This window comes from Coenobita brevimanus, chromosome 20 (assembly GCF_032717465.1).
Source record: "Coenobita brevimanus isolate Jiangsu-jjx chromosome 20, ASM3271746v2, whole genome shotgun sequence".
NCBI lineage: Eukaryota > Metazoa > Arthropoda > Malacostraca > Decapoda > Coenobitidae > Coenobita > Coenobita brevimanus.
Genome location: NC_136973.1, coordinates 3,763,658 through 3,787,500, shown reverse-complemented (window position 1 = coordinate 3,787,500; position 23,843 = coordinate 3,763,658). Strand labels below are relative to the sequence as shown.

The following is a 23,843-nucleotide window of genomic DNA, read 5'->3' as shown; positions in this document are numbered from 1 at the left end:
AGAGAGAGAGAGAGAGAGGTTCTGTTTTGTGGCACTGTGGTTTGTGTGTTCGAGTATGTATTGTGTGTGTGTGTGTGTGTGTGTGTGTGTGTGTGTGTGTGTGTGTGTGTGTGTGTGTGTGTGTGTGTGTGTGTCTACCCTTCCCCTATCAACACAGCCCATTAGTACACCTGTTCTCGACTGACTGTCCACCTGAGAGCCCAGCCTTGTTAAACCGCACTGAGGAGGTGGGGGAGAGAGAGAGAGAGAGAGAGAGAGAGAGAGAGAGAGAGAGAGAGAGAGACTGTGTGTGTGTGTGTGTGTGTGTGTGTGTGTGTGTGTGTGTGTGTGTGTGTGTGTGTGTGTGTGTGTGTGTGTGTGTGTGTACCCTTCCCCTATCAACACAGCCCATTAGTACACCTGTTCTCGACTGACTGTCCACCTGAGAGCCCAGCCTTGTTAAACCGCACTGAGGAGGTGGGAGAGAGAGAGAGAGAGATGGGGAAGATATGTGACAGACAGACAGACAGACAGACGGATCCATCCATCCACCCGTACATCCAAACATAGACTGAAAAATAGATTCATATTTAGACAGGCAGACAGATAAATACAGGCAGAAAGACAGGCAGACAGATAAATACAGGCAGAAAGACAGGCAGACAGATAAATACAGACGGAAAGACAGGCAGACAGATAAATACAGGCAGAAAGACAGGCAGACAGATAAATACAGGCAGAAAGACAGGCAGACAGATAAATACAGGCAGAAAGACAGGCAGACAGACAGACAGAGAGGGAGGCTAGTTGAAGTGCATGAGAATTACTAAACCAATTATCACACACGAAACTACTGTCAGAGTTTCCGTGGACCTCCGCTATATTGGTGCATCAGTTTCAATTCTCGGGGATTGAGGCTTCGTTTAATTATAGGCAGGGGTTCGAGGCTGATGATGGTGATGGTGATGGTAATAACGATGAGGAGGAGGACGACGATGATGATGACGATGCTAGTAATAATGATGATGATGTGATGATGATGATGATGATGGTGATAACAATGATGATGTGGACGACGACGATGATGATGGTGATGCTAATGTTGATAATAACAATGATGACGATGATGATGATGATGATGATGGCGATGATTGTGATGACAGCGATAATGTTGATGATGATGATGATGATGATGATGAACTTTTTTATATATATTTTCATCAACCAGAAAAAGCAATAACATTTCCCTTTTTTTTTTTTTCATATTCACATAAATTCCTTCACTACAACCCTTTTCCTTCATTTTCTTTCCCTTTTCCTCTCTCCTTCTCTCTCCTTAATTTCTCTCCCCTCGTCTTCTCCTCCTCCTTCTCTTTCCTCCCCTCTCTCTTCACCCTCACCTTTTCTCCCTTCATCTTCTCTTCCCCCCCCAGTCTTTCATACCCTCACCCCCTCTCGCCTCTTACCTTCTCTTCCTCCTTCGCTTTCCTCCTCTCTCCTTCCCTCCCTCCTTTGTCTCTTTTCCTGCCACTGAACTACGAAAAATAAGCTGCAAAGGGACGAAAATCTGGGCCAAGTTCAGGTGAAAAGAGTATTGTGGTGAAGATGTTTAGGTGTTGCAAGTTCGATGGAGCGAGGTGGTAAGTGGGGTGTTAAGAAAGTGTTGGTGTTGTGGGTAGTGTGGGGAGATAAACAGACTCCCCTCTCCCCTCGCCTCCCCTTCCCTCTCCCCTCCTACCTCTCCCCTCTTTCCTTCCCTCTTCTTTCCACTCCTCCTACCATTACCTTCCATCCCTTCTTAATCTATCCATACCTTCCCTCCTTCCCTCTCTCTATCTCCCCTCATATTTTTCTCCCCATCACATCCTTCTCCACTTCCCCCAACCTAAAACTCCCTTCTTCCCTTCCTTCTCTCCCCCATCCCCATCTTCATCCTCATCCCCTCGTTTCCTGTCATTCCCTTCCCTCTTCCCACTTCTTCCCCCCTCTCTCTCTCCCTTCCCATTCCATCCCCTCCCTCACATCCACCCAGTCTCCTATTCTTCCTTCCGTCTCCCTACCTCTCCCGCACCCCCTCCTTCCCTCCCCACACTCTCCTCCCTCCCTTTCTCTCCTCCTCACCTCTTCCTCACTCCTTCCTCCCCTTCCCCACCTCTCATTCTCCCCTCGCCATTGTCATCCTTTCTCCTACCCATCGCCTCAATTCTCTCATCCTCACATTCCCCTCTCCTCTCTTCCTTCCCTTCCTCTTTTATTCATAGATAGATTAGTAGAAGAGAGAGAGAGAGAGAGAGAGAGAGAGAGAGAGAGAGAGAGAGAGAGAGAGAGAGAGAGAGAGAGAGAGAGAGGGAGAGAGAGAGAGAGAGAGAGAGAGAGGCAGAGTATAAGTATAAGGTATAGGTTTCTTGTTCCTATTGTTGTTATTTTTACTATACACACCCTGCAAGTTGAGTGTGTGTGTGTGTGTGTGTGTGTGTGTGTGTGTGTGTGTGTGTGTGTGTGTGTGTGTGTGTACTTAGAAAAGAACTTTATTTAGCACAAGACTTTATCCTTTAAGTTACACATAAGTAAGATTATGGCGTTGTCCTTCTCCCCTCCCTCCCTCCCTCCATTCTCCCTCCTCCCTCCTCCCTCTCACCTCCCCTCCCTTTCCTCTACTCCTCCTCCCCCTTTCGTCCCTTCTCCCAACTTTCCTCTCTTCCTTTCTCCCCTATCTCCCTACCCCCTTCCTCTACCTCCCTTCCTCCCCAACCACCTTTTTCTTCCTCCCTCCTCACAACTTCCTCCCCCTTCCCCCACCCCCTTCTCCTCCCCACCCATCCCCACCCCCAAAGTTACCTCCCAACACTTCCCTCTTCCTTTGTAGTTCACTTTACACTTCCACTTCACACTTACAAGTACTTTCCTCTTCTCTCTCTGTTGCTCTCATTCTTTGGTGCATTCTACTTTCCCTCTCTAAAACTTACTTAGGTTTGTAAGAGCACTGAGAGAGAGAGAGAGAGAGAGAGAGAGAGAGAGAGAGAGAGAGAGAGAGAGAGAGAGAGAGAGAGAGAGAGGAGAAGAAGGAGAAGAAGAAAAGTAACTAGTAAGTGAAATCGAAGGGAGAGAGAGAGAGAGAGAGAGAAAGAAAGAGAGAGAGAGAGAGGGAGAGAGAGAAAGAGAGAGAGAGAGAGAGAGAGAGAGAGAGAGAGAGGGACGAAGGGGGGGAAATGAACTACGAAGTGACAAAGCGAGTGGAGACAGGATGTGAGAGATAGATAAGAGAGTGGTATTGAGGCCTATTGGATAGATAGACAGATAGATAGATGCATAGATAGATAGATACATACATACATACATAAATATACCTGCCTACCTACCTACCTACATACATACATACATACATACAAAGAGAAATGGAGAGAGAGAGAGAGAGAGAGAGAGAGAGAGAGAGAGAAGCAAAAACAGACACGGACATATTAGACAGAAAAATAGGCTGTTTTATCTATCTATCTATCTATCTGTCTATCTATCTACCTTAATTTGTCTATCAGTTCATTCATTATTGCATCCATCGTATTTGCCTGTCTCTGTCTGTCTATCTATCCATCTATCTATCTGTCTATCCGTCTCTCTATGTACTCATCCATACATCCATTCTCTCTCTCTCTCTCTCTCTCTCTCTCTCTCTGTCCGTCTGTCTATCTATCAATCTATCTATCTGTCTATCTATCTATCTATCCAACTACTCCACCTCCATACCATCCTCTTATCTATGCCCATTGCTCCCATCTCCAGTCCGCTCTCTCTCTCTCTCTCTCTCTCTCTCTCTCTCTCTCTCTCTCTCTCTCTCTCTCTCTCTCGTAGGTGTGTGTGTGTGTGTGAAGGTAATGGTGGGGTTGGATGGGGTGGGGAAGGGTATGGTGGGGTTGTATTGGGTGAGGGAGGGTATGGTGGAGTTGGATTGAGTGGGGGAGGGTAATGGTGGGGTTGGATGGGGTAGGGGAGGGAAATGGTGGGGTTGGATGGGGTGAGGAAGGGTAATGGTGGGGTTGGATGGGGTAGGGGAGGGTAATGGTGGGGTTGGATGGGGTGGAGAGGGGTATGGTGGGGTTGGATGGGGTAGGGGAGGGGTATGGTGGGGTTGGATGGGATGGAGGGAGGTATGATGGGGTTGGATTGAAGTGGATGGTGGGGTTGGATGGGGTGGAGGAGGGTAATAGTGGGGTTGGATGGGGTGGGGAGGGGTATGGTGGGGTTGGATTAAAGAGTATGGTGGGGTTGGATCATCAGATATTAAATAAATCCAGTAAAACAGCATCAAGTAAACTGTTTAATATGAATTCTAAACTACACAGAAAGAAAAAAATCCATAGAGCCAGAAAATAAATAAATAAAGGAAAAAATAAAAAAAAGGACTCATTGACCGTCCACCTGCGTCTCGGCATGAAATAATGAGAAAAATAACCTTTGATATTATCTTTTATTTTCCTATGAGGGATAATACGATGGCAATTAGCGTAGTTGTATCGTGAATGGTGTATTGTGAAGGCTTTGGATACAGGGCTGGGAGGTATAGGTGAATTTATACAGAGAGAGAGAGAGAGAGAGAGAGACGCTGATTGAGAGCCTGACATACATACATACATACACATATACATACTTTCATGCATACATACATACATACGAGTACATACATACATACAAATACAGAGAGAGAGAAAGAGAGAGAGAGAATCTAACATCTGACACCTATAAACATCACTAACATCCTCACTACCATCTAAATCATCTCATAACATCCTTTATAAGTGATTTTTAAACTTACGTAACACCTTTTACTAAGCGATTAAGTCCGTACATCACACGTTTCAATCCTCGTATATGTACCTTTAAAACAACGTCACTTTCAGAGCTTTATAAATAACATGCAAAATAGAGAATGTTAAGGTGAAATAGAGGAGGAGAGATCGATAAGGAGAGGCGTTACGGAAGCCCTAATTAAGCTTAAGCGTGCTCTCACTAATGACATTAATAAGGTAATTTGATTGAGTGTAGTTGAATAGTAATTGCATTTAACAGGGTGTATTGTCAGTGTTAGTACATTATCTCGCTTGTGCACGCTGAAGGGTGAGAGAGGAAGGGGTGGAGGGAGAGGAGAGGGGGAGGGAAGAAGGGAGGGATGGAGTAGAGGGAGGTTGGAGAGAGGGAGGGAGGAACGGAGGGATGGAGGAGAGAGAGAGAGAGAAAGAGAGAGAGAAGGGGGGGGGGTGAATGTGAAATGAGGGGTGTTTGTTCTGCATCAAATAAAAAGTTAGAAATAGAGTGTTGGGGACATGCAAATGGAAATGAGGAATGAGGGGTGATGACTAAAGAAATAAGTGAAATGAGGAAGAGGATGTAGATGGATGGGGAATGTAGAATGACTTAAAATGTTGATGGTGGTGGTGGTGGTGGTGGTGGTGGTGGTGGTGGTGGTAGTGGTGGTGCTGGAGGTGTTGTTGTTGTTGGTGGTGGTGGTGGTGATGGTGGTAGTGGTAGAGTTGTTGTTGTTTAACTCAGGTATGTCTTGCTCAGCAGTCCCGTCGACCGCAGGTAAGCAACTGCTTCTGTGGGGCCGTCCTACAGGTACAGAACGGTACATACACCGTATATACCCTCATCATCATCGTCATCATCATCATCATCATCATCATCGCCAAAATCCCCCACATACATAGTCCTTGGTCACACCTCACAGAAATGTTTACGAAAATCATATTAACTTCTGCTATCACACACACACACACACACACACACACACACACACACACACACACACACACACACACACACACACACACACACACACACACAGTCATCATCATCATCATCATCATCATCACATTCGTTGATCACACCTCAGATCTTTTTTTTGTTTTTTGTTTTTGATTTTTTGAGGGGGGGATTTTTAGGCCACTTATGTTGGGATTTTAGTAACTCCTGCTTGGAAAGAAAAATGAGAACTCAAAAATAATAACGCAATTTAAAAAAAACACACACACTCGAAAAAAACATACACACAAAAAAACACACATGGCCACAAAAAAGTACACAGTCTGAAAAATCACACATACACAATAAAAAAAAAGCACGCGCACAGCCCCCCCCAAGAAAAAAAATACGCACACACACAATCACAACAAGAAACACACCCACACAGTCACAAAAAGCACACACACACACACACACACACACACACACACACACACACACAGTCACAACAAGAAACATATAGTCACAAAAAACTCACAGTCACAAAACACACACAGTCACAAAAAAACAGTCACAAAACACACACACGGTCACAAACAACCACACACACACACACACACACACACACACACACACACACACACACACACACACACACACACACACACACACACACACTCACCTTGCAGCTACGGGACGAGATGTGAGAGAGACGATCACCTGTTCACCTCCGACCAGAGACATGCCACGAGGGACACTGACTGCCTGTGAGAGAGTGTGAGAGAGTGAGAGAGAGAGGGAGGCTGGGAGAGGGAGGGGGGGAGGGAGAGAGAGGGGGAAAGAGAGAGTGGGAGGGAGAGGGAGGGGGGAAAGGGAGAGAGAGAGGGAGAGAGAGGATGGGAGATATGTGAGACTGTGATCCTTTCCTTCCTCTCTCCCTCCCTTCTTTCTCCCTTTCCCAGCTTCCCTACTCTCCCCTCTTCCCTCCCTCTTTCTCCTCTCTTCTCTCCCTCTCTCTCTCTCTCTCCTTTCCCTACTTCTCTCCCACGTTCTTCTCCCCTCTCTCTCTCTCTCCCTTTCCTCCCCTCAGTTCCCTCCCTTCTTTCTCTACCTACCTCTCTCCTCTCTCTAAACTACAGAGAGAGAGAGAGAGAGAGAGAGAGAGAGAGAGAGAGAGAGAGGCTGGGTGCTACATGATGTTTTTCTCCCTACCTTCCTCCCTACCCCTCGGTCCCTCCCCATCTCCCCCCCACCCCCCATTTCTCTCCCTTAGCAGCTCTACCATACTTCCCGACTGTCTGTCTCTCTCTCTACCTTCTCTGCCTTCTTTCTCTACCTTTTCTCCCTAACTCCCTCTTATCCTTCTCTCCCTTTCTCCCTCCCTCTCCCCTTCCCTCCCTTAATCTCCCTCTTTCTCTCTCATTCCTTCATTTCCCCCTCTTTTCCTCATCTCCCCTTGCCCCTCCCCCTTTTTCCCCAGCATTCCCCTTCACCTCCCCTCCCACAATCCCCCTCCCTTCGCCCCTCACCTCCCCTTTCCTTCCTTCATCTCCCTTTCCCCTCCTGTCCCCTCTCTTCCCTTCTTAATCCCCCATCCTTTCCCCTCCTTTCATTTCTCCTCCCCTCCCCTCACCTCACTTCCCTCCTTCCCTCCCCTTCCCTTCCCTCCTCTTAATCTCCCCTTCCTCCCCTCCCTTCATCTCCACTCTCATCCCCTCCCTTTCCATGCATCTCCCCTCTTCCCCTCCTCTCTCTTAATCTCCTCTCTTCCTCCCCTTCCTTCCTTTCCTCTCCTTCCATGCATCTCCCCTCTTCCCCACCTCTCTCTTAATCTCCTCTCTTCCTCCCCTCTCTTCCTCTTCTCTCCCCTCCCTTAATCTCCCATTCTTTTCCCTCCCGTCAGCTCATTTCCCCTCACTTCCCTCATTTCCTGACTGGAGAAAAAATTGTCCCTACTCAGAAAGGTGAAACACAAAAATCTTCAACAAATGAGTGTGGGGGGAAAAGTCTGTAATTTCCTCTAAGATGGTACGAAGAATCAAACTTTTTCCAGAATACGATGCTAGTCACGAAGAAGTGCTTTGAGGAGGATGTAGAGACGTGGCGCTGTCTTCTCCTGCCAGTGAGCTACGTGAAATAAGCAGTAAAGTGACGTGAATCAGAGCCACGTTAAAATAAAAAGTGTGTAGGTGAATATTGTCTTCCATTTGCAGTTTATTTCACGTAGCTCAGTGGCGGAAATAAGACAGTGCCACGGTCCTTTCCACAGCACTTCTTCGTGACTAACATCAGTGATCTTGTCTTGTATCTATCTGTATTTGTAACTGTTTGTCTAGGCCCATTGCAAGGGAAAGGGGATGGAATGAAGTAGGATGGTAGGATAGACTAAGGGACGTGTGTATAACCAGGCAGCTCCATCACCCAGTCATATCGTCGCAACCACGTGAAGGCATCCCTATCCGGCAGCTAAGATAGTTTTACAGTAGGATAGTAAGAGTAAGATGAAGGATAGTAGGAGAGTAGAATGTAGAACTGATAGTAGGATAGTAAGGCAAAATAAGAGTCTCCTTCATGGACTGAGAGCGAATGACAGATGAAGAGAGTGATAGATTGATTGTAAACTCTCTTTTGAAGATGGTTTTCAGATTATTCTCCCCCTCTCTCTCTCTCTCTCTCTCTCTCTCTCTCTCTCTCTCTCTCTCTCTCTCTCTCTCTCTCTCTCTCTCTCTCTCTCTCTCTCTCCCCGCCTCCACATCACCCTGTTCCCTACCATCAAGCTGCCCTCTCCCCAATTAACACCCCCCCCTCTTCCATGTACCTCTCCCCTCCATCCTTCCATCCCCTCACATTTGCGACTAAAACTGGTTGTAATTTTTTGTGAATTTGTAGTAGTAGTAGTAATAGTATTGGTGGTAATTGTAGTAGTAGTAGTAGTAGTAGTAGTAGTAGTTGTTGTTGTTGTTGTTGTTGTTGTTGACCTGTAGGTACATGACGAGCGTAGGAGCCCGGGACTAGGCAAGTTGGTCCTGACATTTGAGATGAGAGTGACCAGCCTCACTCATCCCTGAGTGGCATTACGTGAGCAGTGGTAGTGGTGGTGGTGGTGGGAGCAGTAGTAGTAGTAGTACCTTAGTTATTACCCGTCCCCGCTCCGGAGCGGCTCGGGGACGGGTATTGTTTTCACTTGGTTTGTCTGCTGACTCTGCTTGTCTGTCTGTCTGTCTGTCAACAACTTTACGCGGAAACTACTAGTGCGATTTTGACTAAATTACAGGGAAGATGAGTTATGACTTTCTGATCACCTGATTAAATTTGGGGGCCATATTGCACCATGGCCTAGCCTGTAGACCCAAAAGATGTAAATAATAATAATAATAATAATAATGTAAAAAAAAAAAAAGTTTTTTCGCCGTAACTCCTTTCAGATTCGTCATCTCGACATGAAACTAAACCCTAAAGGTGCATCTTTCAAATCTGCATCCTATAACATGCCTCATTACATCAGGGGGTCACCCCCCCCTTGTTGACTGTAGGGGGGGGTCATTGTCAGGTGGGTCGGGCCTAAGATTTCAATCATCATCATCATCCAGTCCTGTAGTGCCCCATGAGGAGCGTAGGAGCCCGGGGCTAGGCAAGTTGGTCCTGACATATGAGATGAGAGTGACCAGCCTCACTCATCCCTGAGTGACATTACGTGAGCAATAAACCCCAACCATCCCTTGGATATAAACCTGCACAGGTTTAATCCGACTGGAGCGCCTTAATTACCCACTAAACCACCAGGCGCCATAATTTGGTTATATGGTTACCACCCAGCGTAGTAAACGGTTTCCTGGAGTACAAAAAATCTAGTCAGTGTAGAGTCAGTCATCCGTAGGAAGAGAAGATGAAGGAAAGAAGGAAGAATGTAAAGTCACCCGTAGGCAGAAGCAGGAGGAAAAAGTGAAGGAAATGAAGACAGAATAGGAAGGTAGCAAAAATGAAAGAAGAGAGGAAAGGACAGACCCGAGAGCAGCACTACATCGAGTGAGTGAATGGTTTTCAAATGGGCATAAAAATCGTCGATTTTCCAGTTTACTCGAAACTGATATGTGACATCTCTGACTAGATATAATGCTGTGTTCATGCGTCAGCACTAAAATGACTGCCGGGGACGGGTTTGCCTTTATGGTAACGCGTCTTTTTCACAAGCGGCGGGGCCACAAGAATCTGCCGGGTGTTTCAATAGCAAAGCATAAAAACCATAGCTTAAACAAATTCTCAGTTACAGCGCTATCTGGCAACTGCCAAAGCATAGTAATGTATGAATTGGCCTCGAGAATATGAATGAGGTTAATGCTGGTATACAAAGCTTCAATACTATTTAAAATATATATATATTTACACCCGTCTGTATTCACAAAATTATTATCCATTACGACAGCAGTTCAAACTCAGCGTTGATAAATTAATGTATCATCATTCTGGCAACTAAACAACAATGGCCGCCGTTGGAGGCCAAGTATTGCCACTTTAGTTTTGTTTTTTATGTCCTCATTTACAATTAATATTTGTTGTGATAACTATGCTTCACATACTAAGTTTTATATCCTACACGTTACTCGGTAGAATTAGAAGATTAATACGCCGCAGTTTTCTGCAGGCAAAAGATATAATTACTTTCAATTATCGTGTACTTGACGTCGTGTTCCCTACCCTGTGAGGCTGGCCCTTGGCGCCATTTTCCCCGATATGATGAGGAACACGACGCCATGTGCACGATAATCAACAAGGATTACATCGTCTCCTTCCTTGCAGGAAACTAATTATTTTCCACCTATGTTTACGTAGTAATGTGAAGAAGATATATTCTAGTATGTTAAGCACAATTAGGCTAGCAAATCTTATTGTAATGGGGATATAAAACACAAAACCAAAGTGGCAATATTTGTGTTTACAACGGGAGCCATCATCCATTAGTTGCTAGACTGACGATAGGTTAATTTATCAGCACATACTATGAACTACTAGCGCAATGGATGCAATTTATTGAATAAGAAAAAGTGCAAATGAACTCTGGATGCACGTGTAAATAAGCTCACATTTGCAAAATCTAATTTATTTGAAACAGTGATTGAAAATTTGTTAGTTGGCAATTTCGCCCTCCGACATCGTGTCGTTCAATACCCACCCTGCCCGTACCCAGATCAGTGTTGAAATGGAGGTGGATGGAGTAGGACGCTGGTGGAATGGAAAATGTTCAAGCTATAGCTTTATGTATTGCTATTGACAAAATCATGTGATACGCTGCCTGGAATTTTGGGTACCCAATGACAAGAAAACGGGGATGGGGGGAGGCTTCGGCGTTTTGTTTTGTTTTGTTTTTCGTAATATGCTTTATTCAGTTTAATGTTATACCTAGGTAGTAAGTGGGGGGGCCCTCACCATCCACTCATTTGATGATGTGCTGTTCTCGGTTGACTGCCGTTTCCTCTCTTCGTTCCTTCTTTCTTCCTTTCTCTTCTGTCTTTTCTTTCCTTTATTCTTTCCTCTTCCTTCTGTCCACGGGTGACTTTACACACAGTGATCAGCCAAATGATTTCCTGTACACCAGGAAACCATTTACTACGCTAGGTGGCAGCCATATAACCAAATTATGGCGCCTAGTGGTTTAGTGGGTAATTAGGGCGCCCCAGTCGGATTGAGCCTGTGTAGGTTTATGTCCAGTGGTTGGTTGAGGTTTATTACTGACGAAATGTTGCGCAGGGATGAGTGAGGCTGGTCACTCTCATCTTAAATGTCAGGACCGACTTGCCTAGCCCCGAGTTTCTACGCTCCTCGTGCGGCAACAGGACTACTGGGCCTTGAAAGCAGGCTGTGAAGCCTATGCCCAGAGTCGGACACACACACACACACACACACACACACACACACACACACACACACACAAAAGGATGTATGCATGTATGTACGAGTATGTATGTATGTATATAAGTATGTAATGTTATAGCTTTTCATATATCGACATGAGTAATCGAGGTGTGGCCTGATACGCAGATAAATCGCTAAATAAGTGTTACCAAGCCTCCTGTACTATTTAATAAAATACGTTCTTTAATGGAGTACTGAAGCTAATTTTTGGCTCATTAACTTGTAATTACGCAGGTCAGTCTTAATAGTGATAAATATGCTCTCTGTAATTACTCTATTAACTTGCGATGGAAGTGGTAAGTAAAACCTATAATAGTAGTAGTAGCAGTGACGTTGGAGTTGTTGTTATTGTCATTTTCCCATCCCCGCCCTGGAGGGGCTCGGGGACGGGAATTGTTTTCACTCGGTTTTTCTGTCTGTCTGTCTGTCTGTTAACAACTTTACGCGAAAACCACTGGTGCGATTTTGATTAAAATTACAGGTATGATGGGCTATGACATTTTATTCACCTGATTAAAGTTTGGGCCAAACTGGGCCCCCCGAAAAAAAAAAAAAAAAAATGTTTCAAAAAATCGTTTTTGTGCCATAACTCCTTTCAAATTCGTCAAATCGACATGAAACCAAAACCTAAAGGTGCATCTTTCAAATCCGCATCCTGTAACATGCCTCATTACATCAGGGAGGCCACCCCTCCACCCCACCAGTTAGCGGTAGGGGGGTCAGTGTCCAGTGGATCAGGCCTAAAAGTTCAAATGGGCATAAAAATCGTCAATTTTCACCCGATTAACTCCGAATTTTATGTGACATCTTTGACTAGATATCTTGTTGTGTTTATACGTCAGCACTAAAATTACTCCCCGGGACGGATTTTCTGTGCCTTGGCACCGCTTCTTGTTGTTGTTGTTGTTGTGGTGGTGGTGGTGGTGGTGGTGGTGGTGGTGGTCCCAGGCTTATCTGATACGTGAACCCGGTGGACTGCTGGCCTAAGTTGCCCTTCTCTTGCAGTCCACCATCCTCCTTTCTGGGGACAGGGAGGCAGTTGAGAGGATGTGTGTATAACCAGGCAGTGGATCCACCCAGTCACATCAGTGCCACCACATGAAGGCATTCCTCTCCATCCCTCAGACGTTCATTAAGCAGAGTGAATTAGTGAGCCATTGTTAGGCAAGGGTTTTTAAATGACCTCGTTACGTGGCGATGTGTTGGGCACATATATAAAAAGAAAAGAGAGAGAGAGAGAAATAATCAAACATCAACAAAATATAATGGGAAGAATATAAGTAAAGCATATAATATAGGAATATAATGCAAAGATATATAACAAGAGTTTAATACAAAAATCTGTATATCTATAGTCAGACGACAATCCCGTAAGGGGTGGTCGTTTGTCTTGAGTTGGTTGTTTTATGGGGAGGGACACTAACCCTCCACCAACTCGTTCACACAGCAAACACGTGTGGGTTGGTTATATGATTACCAACCATCGTTTAAATGGTTTCCTGGCTTAGAGGAAACCATTGGGCTTGTCACTCAATGTAAAACCACCTGATAAGGAAAGAGGAAGAATAAAAAGTGACAGGAAAGATGGGAGGACTAGGAAGAGAGGAGGCCAGACACAGAAAAAGAACAATAAAGGCGACGGAAGAAGAAGGTATCATTACATCATGTGAGTGGATGATGGTCGCCAGCACCTAGAAATACAGTACAAAATATAACATGGAGTATACCAAATAAGACGAAAATAATAGGAAAATAAAATGCAAAAATATACCATTCGCATACAACATAAAAATTGCACAAAATATCGCTTGGTCAGTATAACACAGAAATATAATGCGATAACTGAGTAAAAAAAAAAATGTTAGAATAAGATAATGCCAGAGAATAATAATAATACTAATAATAATAATAATAATAATAATAATAATAATGATGATGATGATGATGATGATGCAAAAATTATCTTTCACCCTTTCAGTACGATGACCTATATTTTCGTGCTGTCTCTATATGATTTTAATTGACATGGGGCGATACTTATAGAAAAAGGGGATTCAGTATCATCATCATTATCATTATCATCATCATTATCTTCATCATCATTATCATTATCATCATCATCATCATCATCATCATCATCACTGATTTAACCACCAAACTAAGATGATGATGATGATGATGATGTGAAGGAGAAGAAGGAGGAGGAGGAGGAGGAGAATTAGGAAGAGCAAGAGGGAGGAGAAGGATGATAATGATGAATAGGAGGAGGAGGAGGAGGAGGAAGAGAAGGAGGAGGAGGAGGAGGAGGAGGAAGAAAAGGAGGAGATGGATGACGATGATGATGATAAAAGCGAGTGATTTCTCTCCTATCTTTCTTTTCTCTCTTTTATCTCTAATTTGCGTGAAGAGAGTTGAGGTGAAAGGTTGATTTGAATGAATAAGAGCAACGGTGTATAACAGTGAAGGTGTGTGTGTGTGTGTGTGTGTGTGTGTGTGTGTGTGTGTGTGTGTGTGTGTGTGTGTGTGTGTAAAGATGAGGATATGTCTGAATATCTATCCGTAAAGATGTGTGTGTGTGTGTGTGTGTGTAAGGAAGATGTGTATGTGTGCATGTGTAAAGATGAGGATATGTCTGTATAGGCTATCTGTAAAGTGTGTGTGTGTGTGTGTGTGTGTGTGTGTGTGTGTGTGTGTAAGTCTGTATCTACGTAAAAACAAAGCGTACCATCCAAAAATAAAGCGCTAAAGAGGAATTGTTACGAAATCTCCCTAGACATGCGGAATCCATCCCACAGAAAACGGAACAATAATGAATGGACACTCTCATAAAGGAAGATACACGCTTAAAGTTGTTCGAGAGAGAGAGAGAGAGAGAGAGAGAGAGAGAGAGAGAGAGAGAGAGAGAGAGATCTAGGTATATAAAGTGAATCGCTGGCCAAACTTCGTCACAACATCCCTCCTCATCGACGTAACATGGCCTCCAAGATCCTTCTGTTGTGCCTTTGCTTGGGTTGGTATCATCTGAGAGAGAGAGAGAGAGAGAGAGAGAGAGAGAGAGAGAGAGAGAGAGAGAATACACTCCTGTCACTATGCCATTTTCACTTTAACTTGGCCCAGACTTTCGTTCTTTTGCGGCTTATTTCACGTAGCTCAGTGGCAGAAAAAGACAATGCCACGGGTCTCTTCCACAGCACTTCTTCGTGACTAGCACCCTATTCTAGTGCTAATCTATTGCTACAACTCAACATTCAAGATGGAGAGATGGCAATTTTAGGCTATGTTAAAGAGGATGGGGATTTTCTTTAACTGTTTCTCCTCTTCTTCTGCTAGCCTTGTCTTATTATTTGGATCCTATAGCCCATTTCTACTAGACTGTGATAAAGTAGGCGATGGTGGTAGTGTATAAGTAAATGGACGGCTCATGTCAATCGTCTATAAGTTTCTGTAAGTGTTACGTTTCGCTTTCCTTAGTTTGTGTTTCTGTTCATCATATCATCATCATCATCGTTATCATCATCATCATCACGAATGCTGTTGTAACTGTGATGATGGTGATTTTGGTGATGGTGGTGATGATGATGACAAAGATAACGAAGATGATGATAATGATGATGATAATGATGATAATGATGTTGATGATGATGCTAATGATAATAATGATGATGATTACTACAAAGCATCTTTTTCTCCGTTTCAGGTGTGGCTCTAAGTGAAGACTCCACCACGCAGGAGTCCTCCAGGGTGAGTATTCTTTGTGTGTGTGTGTGTGTGTGTGTGTGTGTGTGTGTGTGTGTGCTAACAATAACGTTCACGAAAGTCCCCCAGACCGTCACTGTTCCCTTCTGCAGGACAAGAGAGGCTTTGTTGTTGGTGGTGGTGGTGGGTATAGCGGCAGTTCAGGGGGTCACGGCGGCAGCGGCAGTAGCTATGGGAGTCACGGCAGCGGCAGTGGGGGCTACAGTGGTGGCGGCGGCAGCTACTTCATCGTTGGCGGTGGCAGTGGTGGCGGTCACGGTCCCAGCGCAGCCGACATCGCCAACCAGGCAGCAGCTGATGCCGCTGCAGCTGCCGCTGGTCTGGGTGGAGCGGCCAAATCTGCAGCTTCTAAGGCCGCTGGTCAGGCGGCGGCGGCGGCCTCGGCTGCGGCACAAACAGCTCAGGCGGCAGCGGCACAGAAACAGGCACAGGCGGCACAGATCACCCAGGCTGCACAGGGCGCACAGGCGGCAGCGTTCGCAGAATCAGCTCTGGCAGGAAAAGCCAGTCAGGCTGCCCAGGCTGCCAAGTTGGCCACTTCCTCGGCTTCCTCACTGGTGGCCAATGTAGGCCAGGTGGCCAGCGAGGCCAATGCTCTGGCCAGTCAGGCCGCCAACAGTTTGGCCGCAATCCAGGCCTTCCTTGAAGCTCAGCAGGCAATGGCTTGGCAGGCTCAGCAGGCTGCCAACTCTCTAAGTCAGCAGCAGGCTGTGGCCCTCAACGACCTACAGTCAGCTCAAGCTGCCGCAGCACAGGCCCAGGCGGCTGCCAGCAAAGCTCAGGCTAAAGCCAAGGGCAGTGGTGGTGGTGGTGGTGCCTCGTACGGGTACGGGTATGGCCACTGAGAGGGACCAGCAAGCGGTTCCTGACACTGTACTATACACATAATAAAGCTGATACATGGCAATACTCACTGTCGTTTTGTGTTACGCCTTAAGACACATTCCTGATAATACTCCACCTTATTACACCCTAGACGATGCAATAGTTTTGCCTTGAAGGACGCATTTCTTACATCTTACATAGCGTTATAACCAACCATTTATACCGAGTGTCAAACCTTCAGATATCACTAACCACGTTATAGATACCATCACACTACTATACATAAGAGATTTAAAAGGTTGTGTTTACCCTAACGAGCCAAACACCATCACACACAACGGTGCATGTATTCTAACAAAGGCTATAGCAGCTCGTTACAGCTCCAGCCCAGCCAATTAGCGTGTGACCTTGCCTCTTATATGTTTACTGCACTCAGGAAAGGGAAGGGTGTGTGTGCGTGTGTGTGTGTGTGTGTGTGTGTGTGTGTGTGTGTGTGTGTGTGTGTGTGTGTGTGTGTGTGTGTGTGTGTGTGTGTGTGTCAGTATATATCATCATCATCATCATTATAAAGAGCATAATAACGATCACGGTGAAGACTGCGACGGTGATGCTGATGACAGTGACGAAGATGCTGACGCAAATGCCAGCAGAGATGACGTCACTACCAAAACATCCCTCCAATCTCTATTTACACCAGTTAACTTTCTCCTGGGTACGAATATCCAAGCTGAAACTTCAAACAAAACACTAGAAACTTTAAAACACGTATGAGCAGCGTTTCTCCAGGGTTTTCCAATTACTTACTGTCCCTCCACCACCAAGGACAACGATGCTCTTTTCACTCTAACTTGGTCCAAATTTTCGTCCTTTGGCAGCTTATTTAAGAGAATAAGGCAATGCTACGGCCCTACCTCCTTTCCCTAACGCTTCTTCGTGACTAGCATCATAATCTAGTGTTAATCTGTTGCTAAAACTAAGTACAGAAGGTGGACAGATGGCAGTTTTAGGCCATGTTAGAGTAAAATGAGTGTAGTTACTGAAATGCCAAATAGGACATTGAGAGGGGTTGGGATGCTGGGGACGAGGTGATGAGAGACAGACAGACAGAGACACACAGACACACAGACGGACAGACAATGGGCTGACAATTGCTGTTGTGTGTTTTGTGTGTGCGTGTGTGTGTGTGTGTGTGTGTGTGTGTGTGTGTGTGTGTGTGTGTGTGTGTGTGTGTGTGTGTGAGCCATATTAACACCAGAATTGACGTGTTAGAGGCGGTGTTAGGTGCAAGAGGGGGAGGGGATGGGGGAGAGAGAGGGGGAGGGATAGGGGGAGGCGAGGGGGAAGGGAGGGGGAGAAGTGAGGTAGGGGAAGGATGACAACTGAAGAGAGGGGAGAGGGATAAGGGAAGGTAGAGGAGGGGAAGAGGGAGTGAGAGGAGTGGAGGAGGGAGGGGAGGGGAAGGAAAGCGAAGTGGAGGGGAGAGGGAGAGGGGAAGAAAGGGGACAGGGAAGGGGAAAGGAGGGGAAGTGGAAGGTAACTCAGGTATTAGATTTTGGAGATTCGTAACACCATTTTTATAGCGATTTATTTTGAAGATTACTCCTCATAATCCTCCTATATATTACTGCCACAAACTAAGTCTAATATTCCCATCTCCAAAAGTATTGAAATTCTTGGTGTCTCACTTAACAGTGCCCTCAGCTGGACCTCTCATGTCAGATCACTTGCTAAAACCGCCTCAAAGAAACTTGGATTATTGTACAGAGTCCGTAACTTCTTCGCTGACGAGCAGTTAGCTATAATTTATAAGAGTCATGTGCGCTATCAGCTTGAATATTGCTCACCCTTGTGGAATGGTTGTGGAGAGGTTGCATTAAGACAACTAGACAAAATTCAGAATAAAGCTGTTAGAATCATTAACAACCCTGCCATTACATATAAACTACCTCCCCTGCAAGTAAGAAGGAATGTTGCCTCCCTTGCATTATTTTACAGATATTTTTTTGGCAAATGCTCAGACGAAGTTGCATCCATGATGCCACCTCTCCATGCCTTCCCTCGTGCTACACGGGCATCTGGTAGCGCTCATGACTGGAATGTCACTCAACCATATTGCAGAACTTCTGCCTATCAGAATTCTTTCATTCCCCGAACTGCATCTCTCTGGAACTCGCTTCCCCAGAGTAGTTTTCCTCCAAATTTCAACCTACAACTGTTCAAGTCTAACTGTTACAGATATTTTATGAACAGAGGACACCAGTAATCTGGTGTATGGATTATTTTTTTTCTCCATTTGTTTTTCCTTCCTCCGTTCTGTTATTTAAAAAAAAAAGAAAAAAAAGTCAACATTAAAACCATATAAACAGCGTGGAAGACAATGCGAAGGTGTAATAAGGTGTAATAATGGTAAGGTGTAGTAAGCAAAATAAGTCGCAAAGGGGGAGATGTTGAGAAGCCTTTGCACCACCACGATCACGGGCCTCAATACGGTGCACCAGGTGGCTCAAATTAACCTCCTATCACCGTTAATTAACCAGGACAGAGAGCAATTGAAGGTTAAATAGTCGTATCACAGGTATTCACGCCTCTACACACCTGCATTTACGGGGTAGCAAAAGTGTTTATTCCGTGTTCAGTATTATGTCCGGGAATAACAAGGAAGTAGAGATCAACTATGATCTTCGTACTGTCACTTGATTACTGCTACTACTACTACTACTACTACTACTACTACTATTACGACTACGACTATTAGCCCGCAGTACACCGGGTCCTTGTCATAACCGAGAGTACGGAGAAAGTCGTGTTCTGTTTGGCAGGGAAAACTCACTAGCGCAATTTCCGGAGCATCGTAGGTAGCGTCCACACCAGAAGGGTGCTGGTGCGGGCGGGGGCGTTCTTCATCACTGTAATCTGTAGAAGTTCAAGCCCACACCCGTCCGCATCCGCCCGCGTCCAATGGGGCCCATGTATGGTTTATGGTGAAGCAAAAGTCCCTCCTATTCTCGCCCACAATCACCCGCAGCCCCCGCCCTTACCCGCGCGCTCCAGCAAGCATATGGTGTGGACGCGCACTTCTCAGAAAAAAAAAAATACGTGAAAACACAATGAATTCTCTTTGATCTCTTGCTTCATTATGCGTACTGCATCTTACGTCATTAATTTTGATTTTAAAAACAAGACAGACAGGGAAGGATCATTATTTAGACTATCAAAGTGTGAATGTGCGAGTTTGTGATATTGTTTGATTTACAGCGATGTTTGGACGTGCTCTCTCTCTCTCTCTCTCTCTCTCTCTCTCTCTCTCTCTCTCTCTCTCTCTCTCTCTCAATCCATTTCAAACCCACGTCGGAACAAAGTCGGGTTGGATTTTCTTATTGTCGAACTGAATCCTCTTTTGTTTACTGTTTCTCTCTTTTTTCTCTCTTTTTTGTGATTTTAGTTTTTGGGTCGTCTTACTGGCGCGTGACGTGAAAGTAGCGATGGTTTTGTGGGTATACAGTATATATAGGATGATTTTACTCTCTCATCATCACTTCTTCAAGAACATGACTGCCGGCAAGATCCAAGCTCTTCTCTGCCTCTGTCTAGGTAGCCGAAAGAGAGAGAGAGAGAGAGAGAGAGAGAGAGAGAGAGAGTGTGTGTGTGTGTGTGTGTGTGTGTGTGTGTGTGTGTGTGTGTGTGTGTGTGTGTGTGTGTGTGTGTGTGTGTGTGTGTGTGTGTGTTTTACTGTAGCTCGTTTAACTTGAGAAAGATCCCTAACCCCTTTGAGCTAAGTTGATGGCCAATTGTAATCAGATTAAGGGGTTAATTTGACTAATAATCAAGGAGACTCGTTTCCACCTTATAATTAAAGCTCAGCAAGAATGTCATGCTACACGCCTTAATATTCAAGGTATAAGTGTGGGCCAGTGCCGTCAGATGAAAACAAAAGGACTCAGAGGTGGTGTTGTTACAGGTGTGGCGCTGACTCATGCTGGCTCTGATGGCACTACTGACGTCACCACAGCCAGGGTAGGTCATCACTACTCACCTTTGTTGTCATCACTGCTGCACAATACATCACTCTCATACAGGCAGTCATCATTAATATCCTCTATCATCATTTTGAAGGACAAACGAGGCTTCTCTGGCAGCCTCAGCGGGTCTGGTGGTGGTCACGGCGGGTACAGTGGCGGTGGCGGTGGCGGTGGCGGGTACCTGGTGATCGGTGCGGGTGGTGGCGGGGGTCACCACGGCTCCAGCAGTTCTAATGTAGCCAGCCAGGCCGCAGCGCAGGCTACCGCTGCTGCCGCAGGATTGAAAGGAGCATCTGATGCAGCCGCCGCCGCAGCAGCACAACAAGCAGCAGCTGCAGCATCAGCTGCTGCACAAAGGGCCACGGCCGCTGCTGCTCAGAAACAGGCTGAAGCAGCACAGTTGACCCAGGCAGCTCAAGGAGCACAAGCTGCAGCCTATGCAGAGTCTGCTTTATCTGCCCAGGCCACCACTGCTGTTGAGGCGGCCCAGGCCACTTACAGTCTGGCACAACAGGTGTCACAGGACCTGGCCACTGCACAGGCCGAGGCTCAGGCTGTCGGTCAGCAGGCGCTACAGGCACTCCAGGCTGCCCAGGCTATACAGTCGGCACAGGCGGCCATGGCCTGGCAGGCTCAGCAGGCTGCCAACTCCCTCAACCAAAAACAAGCTCTAGCGCTAAAGGACCTGCAGACAGCACAGGCAGCAGCGGCTCAGGCCGAGGCAGCGGCCGCGGCAGCATTGGCCAAGGCCAAGGGCAGCAGTGGCAGCCATGGCAAAGGTGGTGGTAATGGTGGCAGCAGCTACAGCAACACCAACACCGGACAGCACCATTAGGCAAAGCAGAAATCACTGTAAGGCCCCGGCAGCCATACTACACAGTATGACCTAATCATGTTAATCAGTGGTGTTTAACTATCAATCCAAATGTTGTACCGAGGTTAATAAATCTCCAGAATACGTACTTAATGCTTACCATCCCATACCAAGAATATCACTTATTGTTGTTGTTGCTGTTGCTGTTGCTTTTGTTCTTGTTCTTGTTCTTGCTCTTCTTGTGATCCTAGGCTGACATAAGCATGAACCCAGTGGACTGCAGGAATCGGGGCATTTCAGCTGAGCACTCCCAGAGATATACACTTGAAGGTGTGTTAAAACTTTACAAGAGTGAGGTGCCTGAAGTGACATGTTTTGTGGAGTGGGGGACGCCTTCACGTGGTGGCCTCGATATGGCCGGGCCGATCCGCTGCCTGGGTATACAAATTTCCCTCCATTACCACCCTATCCCCATAAAGTAGGATGGTGAACTGCAGAAGGGAGAAGAGTAACTTAAGCCTGCAGTCCAACGATTTCAGTGAATGCATAGTGGGGTAGATGAAAGTGATATATGTCTATTTATCTATTTATTTATGTTTATATATTTTGCTGATTATATAGCATTTTCTTCAAATTCCAAAAACGTACTGAGCATGATTCAACAAGTACACGTTTGGGGAATATCACAAAACCACTATAGCTCCCTAACACCTCTTCCATAGCGACTTATTATTGGTTAGGGCTGGTTGATATCCAAATGTATGCTATTTGTGCAGATTAAGGTGATTTTAGAATGATGTATGTAAGACGGAGGTGACAGTAAGGTGGAATAGGCAAATAAGTAGCTTAGGAAAAGGTGTTAGGGAGTCACAATCTTAATCACCATCAGGGAGTCTTTTTAGTGTGAAATTTTGCCAATAAATATGAATGTACTATAGGACGCTGATCATGATATTGTTAACTGGGAGAAAATTACTATGATTAATGAGAGAGAGAGAGAGAGAGAGAGAGAGAGAGAGAGGATAACTGTTAGGAGAAAGTGTGAATCATACAGACAAGTTGATTTCCTCTCCTCCTCCTCCTCCTCCTCCTTCTCTTCCTCCTCCTCCTCCTCCTTCTTCTCCTCCTCCTCCTCCTCCTCCTCCTCCTCCTCCTCCTCCTCCTCCTCCTCCTCTTTCTTCTTCTTCTCCTAATTTACCCAAACTGCTCGTCCTCATGCCCGTGTTTATCTTTGAGTTTCTGAGTGGTTGGGGGTTGAGGTGGGGTGGTTGTGGTAGTGGTGGTAGTTGTGGTTGGAGTGGCTGTGATGATAGTTGTGGTTGGGCTGGTTGCGGTAGTGGTGGTAGGGATGGTTGTGGTGGCAGGGGTGGTTGTGGTAGTGGTGGTAGGGATGGTTGTGGTGGTAGTTGTGGTAGTTGAGGTGGTTGGGATGTCTGGGATCTTTACTGGGGGAACTTTGAATGTAAGAATAGTTTTGGTGGTTGTGGTAGGCGTGGTTGTGGTGGTAGGAGCAGCTGTGGTGGTTGTGGTAGCTGTGGTTGTGGTGGAGGAAGTAGCTGTAGTTGTTTTAGCTGTGGATATAGAAGCTAATGTAGTTGGTGTGGTTGTAGCAGACGAATTAGTGCTGTTTAAGGCTTTAACTGTGGTTGGGACTGTGGTTGGAACTGGTCGAGAGGTTGTGGTGGGGTTCCTGGGTGCTGTGTTGGTGGGTGGGTTTGTGTGGTAGGGGGTTGCAGTGGTAGTTGTGGTGGTGGTGGTGGCTGGGTTTGTGTGGTAGGGAGCTGTGGTTGGAATCAGGGTTGCAGTTATGGTTGTTGGTGATGGAGAGGTTGTGAGGTTGTTGGTTGTTTTTGTTACTGTAGCTTTTCCAGTCCTCGAGGTTGTGGCTGGGGTTGTAGACAGAATATTTGAGGTTGTGAGACGAGGTGAGGTGTTCCCTGTAGCGTCTGAGGTTAGAGGCGAAGGAACCAGCAAAGTGTCTGTTTGTGAGGTTGAAGGTGCAATTTTTGAGGTTGGAAATTCTTGCACTGAGGTTGAGATCTTCTGGGGTGAGGTTGAATGGATCTGAGGTGAGGTTGAGTGGGGTTGAGGTGAGGTTGAGTGGGGTTGAGATGAGGTTGAGTGGGGTTGAGGTGAGGTTGAGTGAGGTGAGGTTGAGTGGGGTTGAGGTGAGGTTGAGTGGGGCTGAGGTGAGGTTGATTGAGATGAGGTTGAGTGGGGTTGAGGTGAGGTTAGTTGGGGCTGAGGTGAGGTTGAGTGGGGCTTAGGTGAGGTTGAGTGGGGTTGAGGAGAGGTTGTGTGGGGTTGAGGTGAGGTTGAGTGAGATTGAAGTGAGGTTGAATGGGGCTGAGGTGAGGTTGAGTGGGGTTGAGGTGAGGTTGAGTGGGACTGAGGTGAGGTTGAGTGGGGATGAAATGAAGTTGAAGGTTGAGGTGAGGTTGAGTGGGGCTTAGGTGAGGTTGAGTGGGGTTGAGGTGAGGTTGAGTGAGGTGAGGTTGAGTGAGGTGAGGTTGAGTGAGGTGAGGTTGAGTGAGGTTGAGGTGAGGTTGGGTGGGGTTGAGGTGAGGTTGAGTGGGGTTGGGTTGAGGTTGAAAATTCTGGCCTTGAAGTTGAGTGGGGTTGATGCAAGGTTGAGAGTCCTGGGTTTGAGGTTGACAGTCCAAGTGGTGAAGTTGGAGGTTGCTCAGGTGAGGTTGGAGAGGTTATGAACATCGCGACACTGGTTTCTGTAGAGTGGGTGAATTATATATAAGTAATTAAATATATAAACAAACATGTAAATACACAACACAGGTAAATAACTAATA

At 45.9% G+C, this 23,843-nt stretch overlaps 2 protein-coding genes across 2 annotated transcripts; both read left to right on the top strand.

The window, feature by feature from the left end:
* The first annotated feature begins 14,595 nt into the window (after positions 1 to 14,595).
* On the top strand, positions 14,596 to 16,223 carry LOC145391840 (uncharacterized). The gene is made up of 3 exons (XM_080266328.1): positions 14,596 to 14,632; positions 15,320 to 15,363; positions 15,471 to 16,223. Exons 1-3 carry the CDS (start codon positions 14,596 to 14,598, stop codon positions 16,221 to 16,223), a joined length of 834 nt encoding a protein of 277 aa, XP_080122454.1.
* A 3,901-nt stretch (positions 16,224 to 20,124) lies between these two features.
* On the top strand, positions 20,125 to 21,057 carry LOC145391839 (uncharacterized). The gene has a single exon (XM_080266327.1). The coding sequence runs from the start codon at positions 20,125 to 20,127 to the stop codon at positions 21,055 to 21,057; it is 933 nt and encodes a 310-aa protein (XP_080122453.1).
* Positions 21,058 to 23,843: the final 2,786 nt, after the last annotated feature.